At 45.2% G+C, this 17,409-nt stretch overlaps 1 protein-coding gene across 1 annotated transcript in view; it reads right to left on the bottom strand.

The window, feature by feature from the left end:
* The window catches only part of PLXNA4 (plexin A4), a 466,063-nt gene that overhangs the window by 400,679 nt on the left and 47,975 nt on the right, over window positions 1-17,409 (bottom strand). Inside the window, exon 4 of the mRNA XM_067317539.1 lies at window positions 16,538-16,720. Within this exon, the coding sequence (XP_067173640.1) occupies window positions 16,538-16,720 (183 nt within the window). The remainder of the gene's footprint in view (window positions 1-16,537; window positions 16,721-17,409) is intronic.

The following is a 17,409-nucleotide window of genomic DNA, read 5'->3' on the forward strand; positions in this document are numbered from 1 at the left end:
GCATCAGAGCTACCCCAGGATCACTGTGACTGTCAGACGCGTGATCCCAGCAAGAGACCAACCTGCTCATCCACTCGTAACTCTGAATTTGTTGGTGGTGTCCTCGGTCACTGCAGATGCCATAAATTCTGCAGGCTCCTCTTTCCCTTTTAAATGAACCTTAAGTATTTTTCCAAAGCTTTTGGCAGTTTAGGGAGCATTTGTAACAACATCAAAGACAATCAATCACTTAGAGATGCAGACATGCTGGATCTGTTGACAGCCTTCTTGGCCTCCTAAATCATGTGAGTTCATGTTCCAACCCCGTGTCCCCACTCTCAAGCCATCTTCTGTATATTCTTTGCAACCTTCAGGTGTATGGCCCATTGCCCAGACAAGTAAGAGCATCTGGGCTTCTTAGAAAAGGTTGGATAAGTCACTTCTACTAGAGTGAAGATGAGACAGGGTAGTGCAAAGGAACAAAAGAAATGGCCCCACCTGAGCATGCTAATTAAATTCCAAATTAAGATGGGGAGACCTATAGCAGAAAATCAGGCTTAAGATAATCCTGTTCTGAACTTTTCTATAGCCCCCATTATCATAATGTTGGAGCACTTCACAATCACTAGTTGTTCACAAGAGCCCTGATGGAGCAGGGAAATGCCATTACTGTCACTTTAGAAACAGGGAACTGAGATACAAAGGGTATTTACACCTGAGTGAGTTGCCCTCAGTTTCCCTTATAGTTAATGGAGAGAAAGAGGCATTTTTAGGACAAAATTCATCTGACTTATTTTAGGGTGATTTCAGTCTCCTGCAGGATGACATCAGGCATGTCCGCAAAAGTCTGATTTTCCTCCTTGGACTGGACAGGGAATTAGCAATGCCTCCCATGGATGGAATTTTCTATATTTAGTGAGATGAATTCCCCAACATGCATCCAAAAAAGGTGGGTCCATAAAAGTCAGCAGCAGAGCAGAAAACTGAGCTCAAGCTTCTTACATTTTAGTCTGATGCTCAGACCAAACCATAAATGGAGGGCCAAGAGGAATGAGACCAAAAGGCTGTCCAGCAATAATAAAACTGTGGAAGCTTGAAAGGAGCTACTTATTCACAAGTAATGAAGAGGATGGAGAAGGGAACCCTGAAATATCGTAAAGGGCAAGGCCAAAGGAAAGTCTGGCAAGGAAACAATCAGAAGAAAGGGGCCATCGTAGGAAATAGGGTCACATGCTGTCCATAAGATGCAAGATGTGTGGGAAAAATTCAGGAGCAAAACACAATGACTATTCCCAATGAATGGAGATGGGACAAACAATGTGGAGACCCCATCCCCAGTCCTGATTGTGTTCGAGGAGGAAGTCAGTCCTTTCCCAAATCTGCTCTTCGCATTCTCCTCCTTCTCTCTTTTTTTTTTCTCCCCCTCCCCCCACCCAGCTGCAGAGGAAATAGAAATACCAGACAGATGAGTCCAAGGTCACCCAGAGAGCCAATGGCACAGTGGAGAATACAACCAGAGCGCTCCGCTTCCACTGCAGCACCCTAGACCTTGACCCAAGGGGTAGGATGAAGCCAAACTCCTGCAGCTTCACTTTCTGGGTATTCAACTCCAATTCCAAACTCAGCAGCTCCATCCCACTCAATTTAAAAAATACAGCAGTAGGTTTGGAAACAGGGCGACAACGCCGATCTGTGAATCTTGGAGGAGGGAACTGCAAGGAGGCCGCCAGCACGGGTTTCCGTCAGGAGAACGAAAACAAACAAATAATAGCTGGGCTCTCCACATGCAATTAAACAGCAGTTAATGAAATCACCTGCTACCGACAGAATTGACAAAACATAGAAGATAAGTCACATCAGAGTCTGCCAGAGCATCTCTGGCACGGACAAGGGGCCTGATGGCTGGTGTATATTTAGTGCCAATGATATCATCTTTCCTAGCGGGGCCTGCCTTCCGCAGCATGAGGAAGGGCAGCACTTCCATTACAATGTCAATATGCGAGCTTTAAGAGGAAAGCGCCTGAGATTTCCTTAACAGGGAAGAAAGCAGCACAGTGGTAGCCTGGGCTAGATCACAGAATAGGAGACAGACGGGGACTGCAAAGAATGATCAAGACGAAAACCCTGGGAGGGGTGGGAAAAAAAATAAAATAATAAAAATAAAAATAATAATAATAATATCCCTCCTAGTATCTTAAGCACTGGCGAATAATAGTGCAATGAGTTTGTGGTTATTCGGGTCTTCATGACTGTCACTCAGCCATACCCTGGCATCGCTTGGAGCTTTGCAGGGGAGACAGAGCTTGGATCTGTCCTTGCAGCTCTGGTTCCCACCATTCAAGCTGAAGACGAATCCTTGTTAGCAGCGTAGGATATATAACACACTGGTGAACGGTCCTGCATCTGCATGTACACACATTATGCCAACAATTCGTTAAAGGCAGAGCACTGGAATACTAATTGCAAGGGTCTTTTCATCGCTTGCCCCCCCATCACTGATTCTCAGCCCTGTCAGTTCTCAAAATACAAAATTCAGAAGTCAGACTCCCCTCAAACTACGAGACTGGCTTAAAAATCATGAATTATCAATGCTCAGTTTTTAGCTTGCTATTATAGTTACTAATAATTAGTGTCAGGATGCATTTGAGGCTTTCAGCATTGAGATGTCACATTTTCCTGCTTTCCACCAGCCTAGACAGGAAGACTAAGCAGCCCCCCTCCCTTGAAATCAGAGCCTCTTAGTCACACATCTCCTGAAGTTGAAGCCGTACAACAGCTCTAAACGAACAGATGTAATACACCAGGGTAGCCCTGCACTACTCACCATCCTAAAATCTTTTCTTTTCCCCACTATATTATGATAATTTATTACACTGCTGGGGCTCCCAGGTGAGTTCAGTTCTCCAGCTTCCAAGCAGACAAAAACGCTAACCTGGCAGAAGAAGTTTAAAAAAAGAGCTTAAATGCAGCAGTCTCACAAGATCTTGCATCTCTCCATATATTGCATGCTAAGATAGACGTGCAATGAAAACAGAGAGATACAAATTTGGAAACGTTTCCTTTTTCTCTATGAATAGTAAGTTAGTTAAAAACTCAGAATTTAGGTGGGATTTGGGGAATTAATTTACATCCTCACAAGGGGAGAAGGGGCTTGAAAGCATCAAAAGATTTTGACATTTTTATTTTGCCATAGAAATGTCTATAAAAAGAGAGGTAATTATATAAAAAAGGGGAAGAGAGGAGGCAAAGAGATCAAATAACCACAAATGGTCGTTTCAGAGTCCATAAAACTTTCACATTTTTGGAGGTTTGTTTTGTTGAAAAAGAAAGGGGGAGGGAATCTGTTCTGATCTGGCACAAATTTAATTTTGATTTTTTTTTTTAATTTCTCACTTCTGTGAGCAAAATCTGTTATTCTCATTGCAAGAGACAGACAGACCAACAAATACTGAAGCCTAACGTGATGCCAAGGTCCTATCACTTACACGGCGAAGCTGTCTGAAGGGCAGGGGAAACACATTAGCATGCACAACATGTCCTTATCGCTCAGGTTAGCTCTATCATCAGTATGTTCCCTTAGACCCCGAAGAGATAAATCGATTGCATACGAAATCCAAGAGAAACTTGTAAGCAGTGGGGAAATGATCGAAGTACCCGTAGTATGCGAAACCACATTCACCCCAGCAGATATCACAAGTAATAACTCCCCCCGATAACCTAGCCTTAATCAACCATGTGACAAACGAGGCAAACACAGGGAGATCTGCGCAGTACCGGTCGCTATGTTTAATTAGATTTCATCAGAAAGGTTCTGAAAAATTAGTATGACGAGGTTTCTGCCAGACCCAGTGATAACCTTTTCCCGACATCACTGGAATTTATTGCCAGCCGCCAGTTCAGAAAAAGTTACAAGAAGTGCTGGGGAAAGATGATTCCAGACCACAGCCAAGAGCATCCCAGCGGGGTGGGATACCAGCATGGCTGGCATCAGAAACAGTGGTTTGCATTTTCAGAATGCCATAGATACAAGTGTGTCGGGATCCTTTGCCAACGTACCACATCAGCTAGTAAAACAAGCTGCAGGAAAGCTTCCAAAACCAGCTCAAATCCCTTAGGAGTTCAAGCTTTGTTTTGCAAAGTGACCCAGCCCTGTGAATCATCAGCAGAACATGTTCAGCATGATGGAGGGAAACCAAAGCTGAAACCCGCAGGCCAGCAGCTCCCAACTTTCCTCTCAAGACTTTGCTTGTCTTGGCACTTCCAGGATCCCAACCATACTTCCACTAGAACCTGCGCGTGTGCCACTCATTTCCAACACTGCACTACAGGCTCACTGCACCAAGTGGGATCCCAGCTTGGAAGCAATGACACACACTTGATGCAATGCTGCTAATATATAAGAACAATAACGGTTCATACTGGGATTGGTCTTCTAGGGGATGTCTGAAAGGGACATCTCTGTTAACAGTGCTGCTATGCCCACTCAAGTCCAGATGCCAGCCAGATAGCACACCTGTTTCCCTTTAGGGTCTTGCATCAAAATCCCAATCCAGCTCAACCTCTTAATTTAGGAGACGAATGACCATCCCAGCCCTTGGGGTCACGGCTGGCATAACACTTGCCAGGACACAGAAAGCCAAGCAGTGACAAAGGCAAGCTCATGAAAAAGGCATTATTGACATTAAACTAGAATTGATGCCTTCAGAATATAATCAAGTCTATAGGGTTAGCTGCTGCTGTTCCAGTTAGTGCAACGCTTTCTGGTCACCCTGGGCACAACATCCCAGGGGGGACTTTGCTGGAAACACAGCTTTAATTAAGAGTCTTAATCTAGCCTTCAACCCATACTTCTACCCCTCCCCCAGCTATGATGGCTTTTTCTAATTTCAGAAGAGGCCAGGGATTTGCTGCTCTTCCTTATAGTTTCATTTAGGAGACGTGAAAGGCAGTAGCCTGATAGGGTTTTGGGGGGAAAAAATGACAAGTGTCAGACCAAGCAGGAGCAGATTCCTGAATCCTGCATAGTGACACACATCTTCACTCCTACAGACACCATATGGGTTGTGGTCTACAAAAACCAGCACAGCTCTCTCATGCTTCCCCCAGCTGGGTGCTTCACATGTCTGAGTCCAGCAACCATCAATCAGTCAAAGCCTGGTTGCTTTCAAGCCAGACTGCCACCAAAACGAAGAGAAAGAGATGATGCAGCATTGCAAGCCCAAGTCGTTAACCTAAAACAAAGGAACCACAAGAGGGAAGAGGACAAGTTGGAGGGCCTGTCCTCAGGGTTGGCTTGCACTTAGCACTAAAGCTCCCTCTCAGGGGTACATACACAATCACCGCACTGCACTGATGCCAACTTGTGCCCAGTGCCAGGGAATTTGGGTGCGTGCAGGGGACAGGCAAACAGAGACTCTTCAAACCAGCACAGACCAAAAGTTCCTCATTGTAGTGAGGGGAGATACATTGCTTTTTGCCTTTTAATTAAAAGATGGCTCATAAATCAAACCTCTTTTTCATGCTCTTTGGGTGTCAGCTGAGGGAAAGGTTCTTTTTCAATAGCCTAAGGCCCCGTCATGCCATCTGCGGTCTCCTTTCTAACTCAGGTAGCATGGCCAATTACACTAGTTTTGTTTGCCATTACAGACCCACGCTGCCTTTGCTAGAAGCATCTCCAAGGATTTTCTGGATAAGCCGTTCATGAGATCACCAAGGATAATTCCTTTAAAAACAGGGACCACCAGGTGTCTCAGTCGCAGCACATAGGTCTACACTGTTAAATAGAGATGTGGGGTGAATATGAGCATCAGGGCAGAGGGTATCCCTGCATGTCCACCATGCAAAGCTCTTCACCATGCCCCTGCCGTGGGTTGCACGGTGACTACCCCCAGGAGAAACCCACCCCAATGGGGCCAACCCCAAGCGCTGCGGTGCAAGCCAATCTTTGCCACTTGGCCCCCAGGCCAGGAATCGGGCAGAAATGCCCAGCTATCTGTCACAGCCTGAGCAAAGTCTCCCCCAACTTAAGCATCAGCAGTGGGGAGGAGAATTACTGTTAAACAAAGTATTCCCTCAAGTTTCCTCAGGGGTTTCCCTAACTTATTTCAAAGAAAAGGATTCCTAGAAGTAGCCTGGGCAAACTCGTTAAGGCAAATTATTTTCATTGAGCAGTAGCCAGTAAATGAAGCCTGAAAAGCATGGATTTAAACATTTTAGCAACATTTCTTGACATATATATACACATATATACATATACTTTTATAATGTACTAAATAATAATATATAATATATAATATGCTAACTAATAAATTACTAAATGTACTTAAATGTGTGTGTGTGTATATATACATTTAAATACATTTCAAATTTCAGGGAAAAAATATGAAACCTTGACCATGACTGCCCTGTATCCAGTCAGTCTGACTGTTCCCTGTTGTCTCTGCACACCAGCCATTTCTAGCATCTAGGAGATGATTTAACAGTGTCGGTATGGACTGCAGCAAACAGGTGCATGATCACAACACCATAGCTATGAGGAACATAGACTGGACCATGCGCTTCACCCCTAATCCAGCTGAGAATCTCTACAAAAGTTTGGAAAACATGATGAATGAACAGTGGAAAGAAGTTTGCTTCATGCAGCCATACCCTCAAATATGCAATGTGATCCCTGAGAAGGGCAAGCAAGCAGGCGGCTTCGGAGAGCACAGGGTACTGAACCTGGGCCTTGTTGTCATGGTTAGCATCTTTCACCGGCACTAAGTTCATATCCTCTGGACCCTTCCCCCTTCCTTCCTAAAGACAGGAGCTGTCAAATTTTGATGTTAACATCAATATCCGTCTGCAGCTGAACCAGCTATCAGTCATCTGGCCAAAGAGAGAAGATAGAGAGAGATGAGACAGACTACAGAGATGATTTTTGGGAACAGACACAGTAGCAGGATGGTGAGGGATCTGGATAGAGTGGTGGATGGTGAAAGGAAGAGATGGAAGCACAGCGCCTTATCAGGGACTTGCTGATATTTCAACTGGCTCCCTGATAACATATGGCGCTTAATCAAATATGCAAATGATGTCCTATCTAGAGACAAGGAAAATAGAGAAATAAACCCAGAGACCATGCTTTAAAACAGACCAATGAAATAAGGGAGTGGGTGGAAGGTTTCCTCTTTTGATAAAATTATTTCAAAAGATTAAATTAAAGCAAAACTAATTAGGAGAACCGCACTTAAGCTGACTTCCTGTAAGAAGGGTCAGCAGGCAAGAGACATTCAAATCAAAGGCAGATGCAAGAGGCACTTCAAGGGCTCCCTGAAAAGTCATTATCCCAGTCAAAAAGGATGGGGACAGAAAAAAAAGCAAGGAATGACAAGAGCCATTTTGGCTGGAGGTCTGTCTGGGCATTAGATGGAGCATGTGAGAGCTAAATAGTCTCTCTTTGCCTCCCAGAGAGCAGAAGTGGCAGGTGAAGAGCGAAGCGGAGCATGTAGTGTTCCATCCAGAACACTGCTTTGGGAGCAAAGCGACAAGGACAAACAGAAGTACATAGATCCAGGGTGTGGGGACACATTTGCTTTTCCTTATGTCCCACCCCTGCACTGTCTCCATCAGCAGCACGATCACACCAGGTATTGCAGCCTAAATACTCCACACCTCTTGCGCAGAGCCAGTGATACTGTGCAGGAAATCATTTGCCCTGAAGATGCAGGTGACAACCAGCATCACTGCAAACTGCGGCCCTGGGGAGGGGCTGCAAGGCCCACAGATATCAGGAAAGTAACCTGCAGCAGGATGTTGCTACCTGCCTTTTTGTGTGTGCCCTTCTTACATACAATCCCCTGTATGCACAGCACACACCCTCCCCCTATTGTGGCAAAATTCAGCTTGGCTTCTTTGGGACTAGAAACCTGTCAAATTCAAGCTTCAGCTTCTTAGGGCAAGGCCTCGAAGAAATGACGGCACAGCCTGCTGCCTTCCCTGCTGCAATAGGTCTGCTTAAGCCTGCTATTTCTCCTGGAGTTTGGAGTCAAAAACGCATGGTGCAGTACCACCGATGCAGAACAGAATCGCCGAATCACAGTATGGTTGAGGTTGGAAGGGACCTCTGGAGATCATCTAAGTCAAATCTCCCTACTCAAGCAGGATCACCTAGAGCACGTTGCACAGGATTGCATCCAGGCAGGTTTTGAATATCTCCAGAGAAGGAGACTCCACCACCTCTCTGGGCAACCTGGTCCAGTGCTCTGTCACCCTCACAGTGAAAAAGTATTTCCTCATGTTCAGATGGAAGCGTCTGTGTTTCAGTTTGTGCCCGTTGCCTTGCATCCTGTCGCTGGGCACCACTGAAAAGAGTCTGGCCCCATCCTCTCGACACCCTCCCTTCAGATACTTGTACACATTGATAAGATCTCCTCTCAGTCTTCTCTTCTCCAGGCTAAACAGGCCCAGCTCTCTCAGCCTTTCCTCATAAGAGAGATGCTCCAGTCCCCTAATCATCTTCGTAGCCCTTCGCTGGACTCTCTCCAGTAGTGCCACATCCCTCTTGTACTGGGGAGCCCAGAACTGGACGCAGTACTCCAGATGTGGCCTCACCAGGGCTGAGTAGAGGGGGAGGATCACCTCCCTCGACCTGCTGGCAACACTCTTCCTGATGCACCCCAGGATACCATTGGCCTTCTTGGCCACAAGGGCACATTGCTGCCTCATGCTTAACTTGGTGTCCACCAGCACTCCCAGGTCCTTCTCGGCAGAGCTGCTTTCCAGCAGGTCAACCCCCAACCTGTACTGGTGCATGGGGTTATTCCTCCCTAGGTGCAGGACCCTGCACTTGACTTTGTTGAACTCCATGAGGTTCCTCTCCGCCCACCTCTCCAGCCTGTCCAGGTCTCTCTGAATGGCAGCACAGCCCTCTGGTGTATCGGCCACTCCTCCCAGTTTTGTATCGTCAGCAAACTTGCTGAGGGTGCACTCTGTCCCTTCATCCAGGTGATTGATGAAGAAGTTGAACAAGACTGGACCCAGTACTGACCCCTGGGGGACACCGCTAGCTACAGGCCTCAGAACACATGGCAGCAGCCAGTGAGCGCCTCTAGACTTTGAAGTACAGATTGCATCTAGAGGGATTAGACAGTCATTTGCAAATCTCATTCCACGGTCATGAGATCCCATCTCTGACAAGACTCTGAGGCACTGTTAAATCAGAATCTCCTAAAAAGAGCACCACTCAACACATGTATGCAAGGCAATCGGCAAAAGCACAGCTCGGCCAAACCCTGCACACCAGCACAGAGAAAGCTGGATAGTTGAAAAGCAGAAAGGGATATCTGAGGGAGCGACACAGAAGATTAATTGCTCTCTGCGAAAAAGCAGACTAACTCTTGCTGGGAGCAGCAGCCTTCCTAGCAGACAGGAAAGAGTGTTCCCACTGCAGTTAAATACTGTAAGGAACAACGAGCTCACTGCAGCATGCTACAACAACAAGTTGTAGCTGGAAGTCCCAAGACAATGTAAATGAGGGATGTAAGAAGCCAAGCATGAGCCTGCAGTGACAGAGCAAATAATAGATATTTAAAATGAGTGTCAGCTGCACCAGTTCAGCAGCAGATCCTGGATCCAGTCCCTCTAATGTGGTTTAGAGCTTGGAGTTTTGCAGCAGAAGATGGATCACAGAATCACAGGATAATCCAGGTTGGAAGGGATCTTGGAAGGAATCTAGTTCAACCTCCTGCTCAAAAGCAGGGTTAGCTCTGAGGTGAGACCAAGTTGGTCAGGGCTTTGTCCAGCCTGGTCTTGAAAACCTCCAAGGATGGAAGCTGCACAGTTTCACCAGGCAACCTGTTCCATTGCTTGACTGTCCTCATGAGGAAAGGGTTTTTCTTTATATCCAATTGGAAGCTCCCTTATTTTAATTTATGCCTCTTGTTTCACATCCTCCCACTATGCACCACTGTGAAGAGCCTGTCTCCATCGTCTCAATAACATTCTTTTTAGGTACAGGGATCCCTTGATCTACTAGATAGATCTAGTATTAGGTCCCTTGATCTACTAGATATGCCACTGTTCATACAGCCCAGGATGCTGTTGCTCTTTGCTGCCTGGGCACACTGCTGGCACATGCTCAGCTTGCTGTCTAGCATGGTTCCCAAGTTCTTTTTAGAAGAGCTGCTGCCCATCTAGGCAGTCCCCAGTCTGCACTGTTGCAAGGTGCAAGCCCATCATAGGTGCAGAACTTTGTGTAGGTCCTTACCTAATTTCATGAGGTTCCTGTTGACCCATTGCTCCAGCACATCTAGTCCTGCTGGATGGCAGCCCTGCCATCCAGTCTAACTCTCCCAACTGACTGCTGCTCTGGGACTGGCAGATGCACAGGACAGTGTACAAGGGAACCTACTTCCCACCCAACTCCACATCAAGAAAGGCAAAGTTTAGGAAAAGATGGGTCTCCCAAGGCTTCAGAGCAGAAGGGGAAGAGAAATGGCACAGCACAACAGACTAGCACTGGGATGCCCAGGACTTGCATCCTTTGATTTCACCCGTGATGGTAGTACCTGATCAACTGGCCCTTTTAGGCTATGCTGGACTCCAGTATCACCATTTGATGGCTATTGTGTGTCACCAGCCAACATTCATGTAGATTCACACCATCATCTCTCTGAGGGCTCCCTGCTGGTACATGCAACATGAGTATCAAGGGCATAGTACGCCACGGCTACCAAGTCACAGCTTTCTTGATGGTATGGACAGAAAACTCAACTGCTCTTCAGGCATCTACACTTGCAGCGACCTCTCAAAAAGTAGCTGTATATCAGTGTAGGATACAGACAACTGCAGCCTTTACAGACGTCAAATACAGATGGGAAGAGACATCGCTCCATCACCAGTGAGTGAAACACTTGGACTCCAGCTGATTTAGGAAGCTGTGAGGAGATGCCAGGGCGAACGAGCCCCTCTTGCAGAAACCAGCTTCCCAGCAGGAGCCAGAGCCTCTACAGCATGTATTCAGAGCAGTCAAGTCCACTTGCCAAACAGTTTAAAAAAAATAAAATAAAAAGACTTCTTCAAAGCACAGGGAAGGAGGAGGAAGCTGAGTTTCCCTGCTGACATTCACAGAGCTGTCAGCCGCAGAATATCCTCCAGGGAACATCAAAACCAGGCAGGGCTTCTCATCTCGTGCATATTCAGAAAACCCCTCGCCTGGATAAGCATTGAGGATCACTGTCTGTTCCTGCCGTTAACAGGAGCCCACAAACCTACACACAACAACCCACGGCTCTCTCATTAGCTCCAGCTCTTTGGATGGAAAGTGAAGTATCAGAGGAGCAAAAGGAGATATTTCTCCCCCCTCTACATGCGAGTACATCATGATGTCACCAGCCCACCTAGAGCTCCATCACCTGTGGGTCTCTGCGATATCTTCCCATCTCCAGCACCTTCTTACCTTGCTACCTTTCTTCTGTCCTCCTCTCCTGTCCTCAGCCTGGCTGATGGGATGGGGTAGCTACAGCTACATTGCCAGAAGCCAGCAAGGAGTCAGAGACATGCACATATGTTCCAACCCAATTAGCTGCCTGAGAAAGCCAAGCTTCCTCAATGTAGCTGTGAGGTGGGCCAAAGTGAGAACTGCAAATCTAAGCTCTTAGATCTACAATCTTTCTATGGTGTTTTTTCTCTGGATCCAAAGATAGCAGGGTCTCAGGGGTCCATGGAAATACAGTGGGTCGTTCACAAAATCAGCTGATTTTGAGAATTTTCTACAAAATAGAGGAGATACCTGGTGGGAATAGCTGACCACATTTCAGAGCTGTCTGATCTGAATGAAAACTCTCCTCCAAATGGCTGTCCAAATCTAAAAATCACTTCAAAGACCTCATACTGACGGAATTTCATGAAAAATGAAATGCAGACCATAGAGTAAAAGAACTGGTGTTTAAGCCCAATTTCTTTCTGTCCAAGAACCTTAGCACAGAAAAGGCTTTGAATGAAATATTTTGATCAAATAAAAATTATTTCTTATGGGGAAGTTTCAAACAAGTCTAAATAATTACTACTTTGGTTTCAAATTAACATTTCAAAGTGGACAAAGTTTTGTTTTGATCAGTAGTGCAATTTCGAGGGCTGTTCCCAGTTTGACATTTGCAAGCATAAACTGACATTTACACCTGCTCATACACAGAAAATAATTGCAAATAAGTTGTATTTTTTGACTGGAAACTATCCACACAAAAACAATGCCCATAAGTTACATGCTTAAGGAAGGTCTACAAGGAGTTCTGAATACTACTACGTTCCCCTTGCAATGACAGGTATTAGCAACACATAATTTGGCCAGACACACTAGAAAAATCTGAAAGAGACATACAAAATTGTGCAAAGCATCTCCATGGGTACTTCTCTAGTTTTCTCCTGCCGCTGGAGTGAAGAGCTAAGCATGTAATGAGAGCTGGGAGAACACGCAAAGGAGAGGAAAGACAGTGAATTTCAGCATCTACACATTTTAGAGGAAAAGGGTTTGTATGAAGCATATACCCAGGAGCGACTCCCATTCCTGATGAATAGTTGCATTACTGTTTGTAGAGAGACAAAACTGACCTTGGTTAAAATAAAGTGGGGCCCTGATATCTCACGGAAACAAAAACTTCCTGGAAATAGACCGCTAAAAACTCACAGAAATCCTGATAACATTTAGCGAAGTCTCATTCAAAGCACTTTCCACCGTATGTAGGAGCTCACTTTGCCTGTGAAGCCCACCAGGCACCCTGGAGTATACTAAAGCTGTGGCAATGCTTACTAATGCGATGCGGAAGCACAGGGGAACGTTGCACGCTATCTGACACAGCAGGAGGTAATTACAGGTATTGGGATCTGACCAAAGCACCATAAGATGAAATAATTCTCATGAAAAAGTACCGCAAGATCTTTAATGCCCACAAGTGGTCAGGAGCTTGGTTTTCCATCTCATCCCATTTGTCTAGTTTAGATGTTTGATGTGTTCCCCATAGCTTAATATCTGAACACCTCACCATCATTAGTGTATTAATGTGCCCAACACTTCTTTGGGCAAGGAAAGTATTTCCTTCACTTTACAGCAGAGAAAATGGGGTGTGGAGGCACCAAGACACAGCAGAAGCTTCTGGTGGATCCAAGAATTGAATCTGGCAGTTTCTCAACCCACTCATCACTGGGCAGCTTTCCCCACCCCAGAGATGATACCAGCACCCATAAGGTGTTAAATCCAAAGGCTCTGAATTCTCACATGAGATTTGGACAGGGGGAATTTTTCCTTCCCATAGCTCTGCATTTTTGTCCTATTTATATCTTCATTCTGCAGGGCCAGGCTGTGCTATGGACGAGCCAGCAGAATTAGAAGGGCCTATTTCTACAGCAGATTATTCAGTGCCTTCCTGTTGGTCCGCACATGTAGCTATGTGAATGAGCAAGGGTTGCAAAATGTATTTTGCCTGGGGCAGTGAAATAGCTGAGGCCAGCCTTGTCATTCTGTTTCACTCACTCTTTTCCTACCCTATCTCTATCTTAGTTTTTTCTTTTCTTTCTTTCTTTGTTGTCTTGGTTACATGGGCAGATTCCTGATATGCTGCTTGTTTTCACTTTAATGATATGTTCCTGTAAAGCACAATATTTTTCTTCAGTTGTGTGTGTCACTGGATAAATTCCTTTGACACATGTGACATTTGTATATCAACTAACAGATATTGCTTTATGACTGAGGGTATTTTGCAGGGCTTTCACGGACTGCATGTGTCAAAACCTGATATATTGTCTATATCTTTCATATAAAAATACACACACAGAAAAAGGCTTAAACTGCAGGAAAAATAAGGAAAGTTCCTCCAAAACCATCTTCTAATTATCTGCAGCATGTCTTCCAACAACAGCTTAACAGATGCTACTATCTTGAAGATAATCAAGAACTCCTCTCTTCATGCCATCAGAAGTGCTTCACTGGCTTGACCAAGGAGCTGCACTGCATCAGGCAAAACAGCAGTATGTACCACGCATGGTAGGACCCGGTGGGACACAGACAATGACAGCCCCTGGCCTTTGTCCACAGGTGCACAGAGTTTCATTTAATCCTACAAAGTTAATTCCAATTTACCCATAGGCGATTTTTTTAAAAAAAAACATAAATCAAACTCCATGCTAACGCAACGGGTTGTGTTAGAGTTGTGATATCAATGAGGTATTTCCCTTGCTCCCTATTCAAAAGCACTCTTTTGATGCGCCAAGACCAAAAGCACAGCTTCAAAAGGACCACAAAGCCTTGGCAGGGCCCAAGGAAAGCCAAGTGAAAATTCACAGACTTAGGCCGATATAGCAGCAGAGCTCTGCCGTGGTTGTGGCAGGGGAAAGCAAGCTGATGTTACAAGCTCTGGTACCACCAGGGAGCCCAGTAGGAGGGCAGTGGGTCCAGGAGAGACTACGATGGGAGAAGTCATAGCAAGTGTGGGGCAGAACCTGCAGGAAATGACAGTTTTGGGGAGCTTGGATCAACCGGTCCCAAGCAACCACAGGTGCTCTTGGGGAGCCCCACCTTGCACGGACTGAAAGGGAAAGGTTGCCTCTCTAGAGGAGGCTTATCTAGCTGATGAAGATCTCAGCCGGAGACTCCAGCTCTGCCCTGACACACGTACCCGTTGCACTAACTACCATAGGCAGAACATTCATCACATTAGGAGAAAAAGGAATCAAATGTAGCTTTCTCAAGTTACATCAGGCAGTACAGCTCCCCTCTTCTCATTCTTTACCCTATAAGGATGTCCCTGCTCTCCACCGCACACTGTAAAAATGAAAAGCTTTCTCACTCCTATTTTCCCTATTACAAGGGATCAGTTCTTGAATCCTGTAATGTGACCTGCAAAGGCAAAAACAGACCCATGTCTCTGTCTCTCCTGAAGCCTAAAGAAAAACCAAAAGCTTGCAAGTGCAGAGAAGCAGAAGTCATTCTTAACTGTTTAGGTGTTTTCGATATTTACCATTCAGATCTCAGCTATCTTATTTTTTCCCCTGAGAGACTGGCTGCAGAACTAAACAGTTTATTATGATATCACAGATGACAGGGAAGCAAAACCTAATTAGTCAGGGGAGGAGATTATTTTTATTACAACTGTTTTAAAAAACAATTTGGCTCCTTTTCCACATGCCTGAACAGACTGTTAAAAAACCTCATCCTCTTTTCAAAAGCATCAGCAGCCCTTCCCGGGTTGAATGAGACCTGACATGTTGCCAGTGGCCAGGATCATGTTCCCCTTGCAGACCTTCCTCAGGACAGGGTCCATGAGATCTGAATTTACAGTCTTGATTTTTTTATTTTTTTATTTTATTTTTTTAAGTGAAGAAGAATCAGGTAGATAGACAAAACTAGCAGTTTCAAGTTTTCCTTGTGCATCTGTGAACAAGTGACTCCACACTCCCCTCCTCTGCTCTGTCCATCATATATACAAGCCATAGTGGGCTGTCTTTTAATAGCATTTTCTTCTTCCCAACTCAGAGTTGTTATATGCAAAAGGAATTCAAAGAGGGATGAGCACTCATCCCAGCCCCTAAGGATCCACCCAAAGGATGGCTCTCTGTGCAGCCTCCTCTCTGCTTCCCTCCTTTCTCCATTATTTTGACAAAGCCACAGTCTCCACGCACGCAAAACATTTTGCAACATCCCCAGGCCAAGTGTTCAGAAAAACATTGCCAAAATGGCACAGAGGGGTTGCAGTGCCCCTTGTTAGCACGAGAAGGTCACTTATAATACCTCTTTTTGCCTTAAGAAAAACACCTGCCAAAACCACAGGTAAACGATTCCAAGCTTCCACCTTACAAAACAGCCACTGCTGCCTTACATGACAAACTACAGCAGCTGTTGAGCTGTGGATTTACAGCCATTCAACGGACATTTTTCGTGAGAAAGCAGTGAAGAACATAAACCAAAATACAATAAAGAGTGCATTTACTTATGTGGCATCAACCATGGTTACTCCATAAACATAATGCTCATTATCATTCAAAAACAGCTTTCTTCTGATGAAAATGTTTTTCCTTCAGTACAAGCACCCAGCCTGACCTAGACAGAGCAACCACTAATCCCATGTTGGGCTCGTGGTGAAATCACAGTCCAGTCACATTGCTTTGAAGAAATATCTCCAGAGCATGAATCCTGTTGCTTAAAAAACTTCAGCCCCAGTCAATTCTTCTCCAGCATGCACAGATACCCTGTGATCAACTATTTAGAGATGGTCTGAACATTTTAAATAAAAAATAAGAACAAAAAGAACATAAGCTGTACCAAATCCAGTTGTGGCTGGTTCTGTGGTTTGAACTCAAACACATTCATCTTCTTATGAAAAACACTTTGGGAGAAGAGTTTTCTCCTTTCTCACATCAGCTCAGGCCCTCAGGGATGAAATACAATTTTTTGCCAACCAAAACAACATTGGTTGTTCCCAAAACACGTGAGGCACCTTAGGATAAGGACTCACCCACTGCCACCTCAACACTGCCAGTCTTCATAGGAACAAACAAATCTGAGCTAGAGGACAACATCAGGTCTTACCTTCTTGAGCTTCCCACTCTTGGTGCCCACGAAGGCCAGGGAGTGGTTCTTGTAGACATAGGCAATCACAGACGTCATTCTGTCTCCATCTTCAGTGAAAATGGGGAGCCCCCGCACCATGGACGATACTCCCAGGGGGGCGTTCATATCCAGGCCACAGAAATTGTCATCAATTGTTAACAGCTGCAAACAAAAAGAGAGATATGAAAATGGAGAGTCATTGATTTTTAGGACATTGGGGAGGTATGCACAACATGCCTATAATCTGAGTGGATTGACAAATCAAGAAGAAAGGCAGGACTGGAGGAATACAGAAATGGAAAAAATTCATCCAAAGTTGCATGGTGAGCTAGAGGCAGAAGGAGAAATGGAAACGTGCTTCTCTTGAATGACAGCCCAGCAGGATACATTACTTTAAGCCTTTTTCCTATTGCTAGGTCTTGACTGGTAAAGCAATCAAAGACAAAATCTGCTAAAAATGTCTTAAAATTTTTTAGTTCTGTCAAAAAAAGAATGTATATCGCAGCCAAGGGACCCAGAATGAGAACCACTGAGCTACACCTACACCAGCAAATAAAATGGGCCATGGCCTGTCCTCCGGTTCCGAGACCCGTTGGTATGGCTCATATCTGTGCACCTGAATTATTGCTCCCATCCCACCCTCAAACACTGCAGTGGCAGCCACTCTATATTTAGGAAATTACTGTTCACCAAGGCATGCCCAGGCATTGTCTGGGAGAAGGCTGGTCAACACAGTCCAAATCTGCAGTAGAGACCACTCTAAGGATTAAACAGTATAGACAGTCCCTGCATACACTCCCTGGCCATGGGTTTAATTTGTTCATATAGTCCTGAGGCCTTCTCTTGCGCTG

Source organism: Apteryx mantelli, chromosome 1, assembly GCF_036417845.1.
Source record: "Apteryx mantelli isolate bAptMan1 chromosome 1, bAptMan1.hap1, whole genome shotgun sequence".
NCBI lineage: Eukaryota > Metazoa > Chordata > Aves > Apterygiformes > Apterygidae > Apteryx > Apteryx mantelli.